The 9,035-nt window shown below is 41.2% G+C and overlaps 1 protein-coding gene across 3 annotated transcripts; it reads right to left on the bottom strand.

The window, feature by feature from the left end:
* Positions 1-293: 293 nt before the first annotated feature.
* Positions 294-8,142, bottom strand: LOC112241089 (leupaxin). Of its 3 annotated transcripts, none has more exons than XM_024409347.2 (9): positions 3,815-3,921; positions 3,347-3,438; positions 3,173-3,243; positions 2,906-3,008; positions 2,194-2,475; positions 1,877-2,050; positions 1,659-1,740; positions 1,375-1,523; positions 294-1,175 (listed from the first exon to the last, which is right to left on the bottom strand). In XM_024409347.2, exons 4-9 carry the CDS (start codon positions 2,990-2,992, stop codon positions 909-911), a joined length of 1,041 nt encoding a protein of 346 aa, XP_024265115.1. In that variant the 5' UTR covers positions 2,993-3,008; positions 3,173-3,243; positions 3,347-3,438; positions 3,815-3,921; the 3' UTR covers positions 294-908. The 3 variants fall into 3 exon arrangements, with proteins under 3 accessions (XP_024265115.1, XP_024265168.1, XP_024265061.1); XM_024409400.2 differs by having other exon boundaries at positions 3,173-3,272; XM_024409293.2 differs by lacking the exon at positions 3,815-3,921 and adding an exon at positions 8,042-8,142 and having other exon boundaries at positions 295-1,175.
* Between the last annotated feature and the right edge of the window lie 893 nt (positions 8,143-9,035).

Below are 9,035 nucleotides of genomic sequence, written 5' to 3' on the forward strand. Positions count from 1 at the left end.
TGACTCCAATGCTTCCCACAGTTGTTGGATGTCCTTTGGTGGAAGACCATTCTTGATACACACGGGAAACTGTTGAGCATGAACAACCCAGCAGCATTGCAGTTATTGACACAAACCTGTGCGCCTGGCACCTACTACAATACCCTGTTCAAAGGCCCTTCAACCTTTTGTCTTGCCCATTCACCCTCTGAATGGCACACATACACAATCCATGTCTCAAAAATATTCTTCTTTAACCTGTCTCCTCCCCATCATCTACACTGATTGAAGTGGATTTAACAAGTTACTTCAATAAGGATCTTAGCTTTCACCTGGATTCACCTGGTCAGTCTGTCATGGAAAGAGCAGGTGTTCTTAAGGTTTTGTACACTCAGTCTATGTCCACATGCAACACATGACACAAAATAATTTTTCAATTCTTATGCGGATATTGCCTTAATGATCCGTGTGGGATTTTCCACATACTTTGTAAGTATGACTTTTTTCAGGTTAATTGATTACCGTATATATAAACTGGGCACTAATTAGGAGATTTGTATAAACCTTGTTGTCTGTCTCTCCTACATTTGCAACACTGTTTCAATATTCAAATTCTATCTCCAGCTGTCCTTTAGTAATGAACATGTCGGGAGTCAGGACGAGACAGACAGACAGGCATCATTTCTCAGCCAGTCGAAATCATTAATCAGCTTTGTGTCGGGACTATGTTTTGTGGAAGGATGAAATAGTATGAATAAATTCATCAAAATAACGTTTTTAATTAAAATATGTCAATCATTATTTGAATATGTTGGTAACCCATTGTATAAAAGTGATAATGCCCTCGAAGCCCGGTTTGCCGGCACTCGAACCGGTGCCAATATATCCTCCAAACCATGGCATCTCGGGCATTATCAGTTAAATAAGTCTCACACAAACAGTTTGGTGTGGCAGGCTGAGCAGTAGGGTTTCCCTGCCTGCTCCTTGAACACCCCCTGGCTGAGTTTACGCAGACAGAAGGCACACACAAAGTGCTCAGGGTGGAACTTGCGCTCCAAAGCAGAGATGCAGCGGCCAGAGATGGGCTCTCCACAGCCCCCACACAGTGTACCCTGTCGGGAGTGGAAGTGCAGAGAGCACAGGGGACGACCATCCAGCTCCAGGAAACAACCATCGTTGAAGGGCTTCAGACAGTCCTGGAGGGATGGAGAGAAGGAGAAAGAGAGCACTTCTTCTATCTAATTGATACAGTAGGCCTACTCTTTATTGGAGGTTGAGTAGGATTCTGATAATATCAGCACAATGTTGTATTGTGGCTGTTGGCTGTTCAAAGTTTATTGTCTGAGAAATGGTAGAAGTTTCGATTTTGTGCGTGATCTGTGGTGAGCGACTCACTGAGCAGACGAAGCAGTTGGGATGCCAGGTGCCGTTGGCTGCAGTCAGGTAGTTCTCTCTCACAGGGTCTCCACAACCAGAGCACTTTGGAGCAAAAAGATGGTAAAAGTCTCTGTGGCAGTACGGCTTCCCGTCCTTCTCCAGAAAACCTATGACACATCAAAGGACACACACGCAAAGAGAGGAGTGTTCTCAGTCACACTGTGGTCTAGATCATATGTTACCCTATAGGGAACAGTAGTAGTTGTGGTGCCATCTGTCAGGCAGATAGTGTGCTCCTTCACCTTCAGCCCCAAAGAGCTCCCCACAATGGGAACAGAAGAAGTGCTCAGGGTGCCAGGTGCGGTCCATCGCTGTCAGGATGTTCTGTGAGAGAGGACAAAGAGCCCAGCATGCGGTGAGGTAAACCCAACGACAACAGATCTAGAGAGGTGGTGAGTTGGTTTTGTGCAGTGTTAAATAATGGTGATAATATAGTCCAATCCAAAGAGAAGGAGTTTACCTGCAGAATGGGACCCTTGCAGTAACCACAGCGAGGTGAAAAGAGATGCTGGTAGTCTTTCTCACAGTACGCCTTCCCCTCCCTCTCAAAGAAGCCACTAGTCCCCAGCTCAGCCTGACACTCCACACAAACAAAGTGTTCTGGGTGCCACACCTGGCCCAGGGCTGTGATCATCTGCCGAATAAAATAAAGCGGTAAGAAGAAAAATATACTTTGTTTCATGTACTGACCATGGTACTTTTGATTGATCATCTTCGCCTACACTGTTATTTTGAAATCAAGCTTTTGTCTGGTTTTTGACAGCTCAAGCTGTTTACCTTTCCCACAATGACCTTGCCACAGGAAGCACAGTGGCCCTTCGCCACCGTTCGTACACCCATCTTCTCCATATCACAGCTCAAGCCTCCCAGAAGGTCATCTATGGCGTCCGTTTTTCTCTGTGTTGATGCCTTGCGCTCCAGATCAGAAGACTTAGGACTGTTGGTGCTCTCCTGTTTCGCTTGGGTGTCCTCCTTTTCTTTCTTTTCTCCAACATGGTTCTTTTTGACTGACTTCTGGACAAGTGGTGGTGGGGTTGAGGGAGGAGGAGGGTCTGGGAGCTAAAGATGAGAAAAAGTGTCCTCAAAACAGAATTGCATCCGTTCATATGCATCTAAAATGTGTTTTTAAAAGTTGTATATCTCAAAATTCTATTCATTTTGGAGGCACTAGTGGTACTAAAGCTTCCAATATTTATTTAGTTTGCTTATACTGCCCTCTGCTGTCAGATCAAGTCAACTTCATTGAAAGACAGAGAATTGTATTTGCTTGATTCAACCCATCCTCTCTCCTTGCCTCCTTCTCAAAACCCATTTGATGAGAAGCCGTTGGATGGGAAGCTCAGAGGTCCCTCCCCTCTCATACAATGGGTTTTGAGGGGGCGAGGAGAGAGGACACAAGGAATCAAGGAAATGCATTTGAGATTCTCCTACAGTCATCCTCTGCTCATGCTCTGACCGACAGCGTATTTCATGATAGATGCTTCCTCACCCTCATCTCCAGGCCAAACAGCAAATCCTCCATTATGGAGTCCAGCTCTCTGGTAGCAGAGCAAGGACTCAGCAGACCGGCTTCCATTGGAGCTGGTAACTCACTGACAAACACACAGAGAAAACCACAGATGAGCACTGCTATAGAATGGACACTGGACAGATGCTTGAATCTGAGGTGATACATCTCAGTCTCAGCTCTATCTGTATGGTCTGACCCAGGGTCATAACGTATGGCTATCTGTGAGCAGACCTACTAGTGGCTCACCTGTATGCATTGGTGCTATCTGTCTCAATTTCGTTCTTTGGAAGGAGACCAACAGGACACACCTTTGAGACCTATGGGAAATTTCACATAAAGCCTAGAGCTAAAAGACACGTCCAGTTGTAGTAGTTAGAAAAAAGACTAAACAACAACTGCTAGGGGTGATTTTGTCATTACCTGTCCATTTGTGTTGGCTGTATCACTTTCTTTCTTCTGAGTAGCTGACTCTGGACCAGCTAAGTTGAAAGCCAGCTCTTCTAGGATAAGATCTATAAAACACATATTTGCTGTGGTATGGTATGGTACGACAGTATCAATCAGAATAAGCACTTCTAACAGACTTCCTCTGAGATGAGTTACAATGCCTCACTACGTTCTCCTTTTGCCTATTGCGAGACACACCCATTGATCTGATGTGGTTGTTTCCAGTGGTGTAAAGTACTTACTTAAAAATACTTTAAAGTATCTCTTAAGTATTTTTTGGGGTATCTGTAATTTACGTTACTATTTCTGATTACTTTTACTTTTACACCACGACATTGCTAAAGAAAACAATGTACTTTTACTCCATACATTTTCCCTGACACCTAAAAGTACTAGTTACATTTTGAATGCTTAGCAGGAGAGGAAAATGGTCCCACTCACACACTTATCAAGAGAACATCCCAGGTCATCTCTACTGCCTCTGATCTGGTGGAGTCACTAAACACACAGGCTTTGCTTGTAAATTATGTCTGAGTGTTTGAGTGGCTATCTGTAAATTAAAAGAACATAAAAAATGTGCCGCCTGATTTGCTTAACCAAATAGACTTTTACTCAAGTAGTATTTTACTAGGTCACTTTCCTTGAGTCATTTTCTATTAACGTATCTTTACTTTTACTCAAGTATGACAATTGGGGACATTTTCCACTACTGATTGTTTCATACAGTGCTGCTTCCTGAGGATATGATATAAGAGATGTTACAGACAAGAACCTCAAAGCAGAAGTGAAACTTTTTAAACTGATGCACTCTATGACTAACAAACAGTCTTATTCTGACTTTTAACTCACATGCTGACAGTGGCCTATGAAAGGGAACATTACATAAAACTATTGTATTGTGCTCATTTTAAGAGGAAGTTGAACACAAGTAAGTCATAACTACGCTGGTGGAGATTTAGCACAAATCCATGATTTGTTTCTTTTTTCAAAGTAAAAATACAACGTATATTAAGTACCTTCAGAAAGTATTCATACATGGAATTGCCGCCAAAGGTGCTTCTACAAAGTATTGACTCAGGAGTGTGAATACCTATATAAATAAGTATTCAAGAGCATTGCACACCTGGATTGTACAATATTTGTCCATTATTGTTTTTTAAGTTGATTGTTGATCATTGCTAGACAGCCATTTTCTAGCATTGCCTTAGATTTTCAAGTCGATTTAATTCAAAACTGTAACTAGGTCACTCAGGATCATTCTATGTCATCTTGGTAAGCAATTCCAGTGTAGATTTGGCCTTGCGTTATGATACACCATCCAAAGCCTAATTAGTAACTTCACTATGCTCATAAGGATATTCAGTGTCTGCTTTTTTCTATTTTTACACATCTACCAAACGGTGTCCTTCTTTGCTAGGCATTGACAAAACCTCCCTGGTCTTTGTGGTTGAATCTGTGCTTGAAATTCACTACTCAATTGAGGGACCTTACAGATAATTGTATGTGTGGGGTACAGAGATGGGGTAGTCATTCAAAACTCATGTTAACCCATAAGAGTCTAAGCCCTGTCAACGCTATATGGAATTGTTTTAAGAAGGTCATACCAAGGATCATTTTGCTATTTGGTTTTGAATTTTAAGACCCATTGAAATATGAAAAAAGGTTTTGGGGGATAAATGTTTTTGGGGCCTTACTGCTATTAGCCCATACAAACGCAATGAACAACATATTCACAGCATGGAATGCAAACTAAGTTTGTTCTGAAGTGCCCTGTATCTGAGCGATCGGGACTGTTTTGGCACTAAACACTCTCCATATATACTTTCATTCATTGTTTCAACTGGTAATGGGGGACCTTTAGACGAGTCTTGTGAACATATGTACAGTTGAAGTCGGAAGTTTACATACACCTTAGCCAAATACATTTAAACTCAGTTTTTCACAATTCCTGACATTTAATCCCAGTAAAAATTCTCTGTCTTAGGTCAGTTAGGATCACCACTTTATTTTAAGAATGTGAAATGTCAGAATAATAGTAGAGATAATGATTATTTCAGCTTTTCTTTCTTTCATCACATTCCCAGTTGGTCAGAAGTTTATATACACTCAATTAGTATTTGGTAGTATTGCCTTTAAATTGTTTAACTTGGGTAGAACATTTCAGGTAGCCTTCCACAAGCTTCCCACAATAAGTTGGGTGAATTTTGGCCCATTCCTCCTGACAGAGCTGGTGTATCTGAGTCAGGTTTGTAGGCCTCCTTGCTCGCACATGCTTTTTCAGTTCTGCCCACAAATGTTCTATAGGATTGAGGTCAGGACTATGTGATGGCCACTCCAATACCTTGACTTTGTTGTCTTTAAGCCATTTTGCCACAACCTTGGAAGTATGCTTAGGGTCATTGTCCATTTGGAAGACCCGTTTGCGACCAAGCTTTAACTTCCTGACTGATGTCTTGAGATGTTGCTTCAATATATCCACATAATTTTCACTCCTTATGATGCCATCTACTTTGTGAAGTGCACCAGTCCCTCCTGCAGCAAAGCACCCCCGCAACATGATGCTGCCACCCCCGTGCTACACGGTTGGGATGGGGTTCTTTGGCTTGCAAGACACCCCCTTTTTCCTCCAAATATAACAATGGTCATTATGGACAAATAGTTCTATTTTTGTTTCATCAAACCAGAGGATATTTCTCCAAAAAGTACGAGCTTTGTCCCCATGTGCAATTGCAAACCATAGTCTGGCTTTTTTATGGCGGTTTTGGAGCAGCGGCTTCTTCCTTGCTGTGCGGCCTTTCAGGTTATGTCAATATAGGACTCGTTTTACTGTGGATATAGATACTTTGGAACCTGTTTCCTCTATCATCTTCACAAGGTCCTTTGCTGTTGTTCTGGGATTGATTTGCACTTTTAGCACTGAAGTACGTTCATCTCTAGGAGACAGAACGCGTCTCCTTCCTGAGTGGTATGACGACTGCGTGGTCCCATGGTGTTTATACTTGCGTACTATTGTTTGTACAGATGAACGTGGTACCTTCAGGCATTTTGGAAATTGCTCCCAAGGATGAACCAGACTTGTGGAGGGCTACAATTTTTTTTTGAGGTCTTGGCTGATTTCTTTTTATTTTCCCATTATGTCAAGCAAAGAGGCACTGAGTTTGAAGGTAGGCCTTGAAATACATCCACAGGTACACCTCCAATTGACTCAAATCATGTTAATTATCAGAAGCTTCTAAAGTCATGACATAATTTTCTGGAATTTTCCAAGCTGTTTAAAGGCACAGTCAACTTAGTGTATGTAAACTTCTGACCCACTGGAATTGTGATACAGTGAATTAGAAGTGAAATAATCTGTCTGTAAACAATTGTTGGAAAAATTTGTGTCATGCACAAAGTAGATGTCCTAACCGACTTGCCAAAACTATAGTTTGTTAACAAGAAATTTGTGGAGTGGTTGAAAAATGAGTTTAAATGACTCCAACCTAAGTGTATGTAAACTTCCGACTTCAACTGTACATGTTTGTGAGAGCCTGACCTTTCCACAGAGGGGTCATATTAGTGTGTAGCTCAAACTGTTCGGACGCTACAAACAGAAGTTGGCAGATCATCTGTACTGACTTCAGACGAGTTCCAAGATGCTTGTGGGGGGGCCATAGAGTGAAACGGTGAACACCATCGTGTTTTTCACAGTCTCATCTTTACATAGAGGGATCATAGTTTGCAAGCCAAACCGTTTGGACGCTACAGACAATTATGTGAGAAGACCTATTTTCGGGGTGTCTCATGTTTTGACAAACACCGCTCTAGCTCTGTCACCTTTCACAACAGATGCGGAAGTGTGACATAGGCGTGGGATTGAGACACATCCACTGCAAAACCAGAAATATATATTTTTTAAACTGATCGATTGACATGGGGAGTTTTGTATTGTGCTAATTAGATTTCCCAGGAAGCGCAGACGTCAACTTTAGGGTTAACCACTATTATTGTACACAGATTGAGTCTATGGAACTTATTATGCGATTTGTTAAGCACATGTTTACTCCTGAACTAATTTAGGCTCGCCATAACAAAGGGGTTGACTATTTATTGACTCAAGACAATGCAGCTTTACATTTTTGATTAATTTCTAAAATGCTCAACAACCAAAATTCCACGTTGACATTATGGGGTATGGTGTGTCGACCAGTGACACGAAATCTCAATTGAATCCACTTTTAATTCAAGCTGTAAAACAACAACATGTGGAAAAAGTAAAGGGGTGTGGATACTTGGTGAAGCCACTGTATATCCCTATCCACTGGATTTCTCACTAATTGAATGTGGTTGGTACTAGGTGACTTCAGTCAACAGCCTTAACAATCCATCTGCCTATCAACAGAGAACCTTCTTTGTGATTCCCCGTGAATTTACATCAACAGTCATGTCTACAACAATACATTTGATTCAGATACGATATGAACCATATGATGTGATTAGCATGCCCAATGTAATACACGCTTCATTCACCACACACAACAAAACTTCTACATGTACGTTTTCATAAGTATATCATTTTTATATTTTATTAGTGCTCAAATCTATTGATGTGTGTATTTTGTTTATAGTTTGATCTATTGTATCTTGTTTTATAACACAACAGCAGCAGAGGAAAAAAAGTATACTCACCCAGCTCATCCATGCTTGCTCAATGCACTTATCAATGTGTATGAGCTTACATGTTCAGTTGTACGTGTGTGTGTGTGTGTGTGTGTGTGTGTGTGTGTGTGTTGGGTTACTGGCAGTTACTGTGGTAAACAGCCCACTTTAATCAGGTCGAAACTGTCATTTCCTTTTGTCAGTTTTTTTTTGCAAATTTGAATTTCTCTTGGTGCACTGCTACCTTCCTGACACAGATTACATTCTAAGTCATTTTCTACTTATATTCTTGAAACATATGATCTGGTGAATAGTTTAACACGTTTCATTTGGTTTATTTGATGAGTTAAAAACATAATACAACCACACAAGGGAATACAATGCACAGGTTGTATGTACACAAATGTTTAATCAATAGCTACAGTGGGGCAAAAAGGTATTTAGTCAGCCACCAATTGTGCAAGTTCTCCCACTTAAAAAGATGAGAGAGGCCTGTAATTTTCATCATAGGTACCCTTCAACTATAACAGACAAAATGAGAAAGAAAATCCAGAAAATCACATTGTAGGATTTTTTATGAATTTATTTGCAAATTATGGTGGAAAATAAGTATTTGGTCACCTACAAACAAGCAAGATTTCTGGCTCTCACAGACCTGTAACTTCTTCTTTAAGAGGCTCCTCTGTCCTCCACTCGTTACCTGTATTAATGGCACCTGTTTGAACTTGTTATCAGTATAAAAGACACCTGTCCACAACCTCAAACAGTCACACTCCAAACTCCACTATGGCCAAGACCAAAGAGCTGTCAAAGGACACCAGAAACAAAATTGTAGACCTGCACCAGACTGGGAAGACTGAATCTGCAATAGGTAAGCAGCTTGGTTTGAAGAAATCAACTGTGGGAGCAATTATTAGGAAATGGAAGACATACAAGACCACTGATAATCTCCCTCGATCTGGGGCTCCACGCAAAATCTCACCCCGTGGGGTCAAAATGATCACAAGAATCTTAGAACCACACG

The sequence above is a fragment of the Oncorhynchus tshawytscha genome, linkage group LG01, assembly GCF_018296145.1.
Source record: "Oncorhynchus tshawytscha isolate Ot180627B linkage group LG01, Otsh_v2.0, whole genome shotgun sequence".
Lineage (NCBI taxonomy): Eukaryota > Metazoa > Chordata > Actinopteri > Salmoniformes > Salmonidae > Oncorhynchus > Oncorhynchus tshawytscha.

Excerpts from the sequence above, each read along its gene's own strand:
- LOC112241089 (XM_024409293.2), bottom strand. Across the intron at positions 1,524-1,658 it reads GGAGCTCTTTGGGGCTGAAG|GTTTTCTGGAGAAGGACGGG; the intron begins GTGAAGGAGCAC and ends GATGTGTCATAG. Across the intron at positions 1,176-1,374 it reads CCAACTGCTTCGTCTGCTCA|GACTGTCTGAAGCCCTTCAA; the intron begins GTGAGTCGCTCA and ends CCATCCCTCCAG.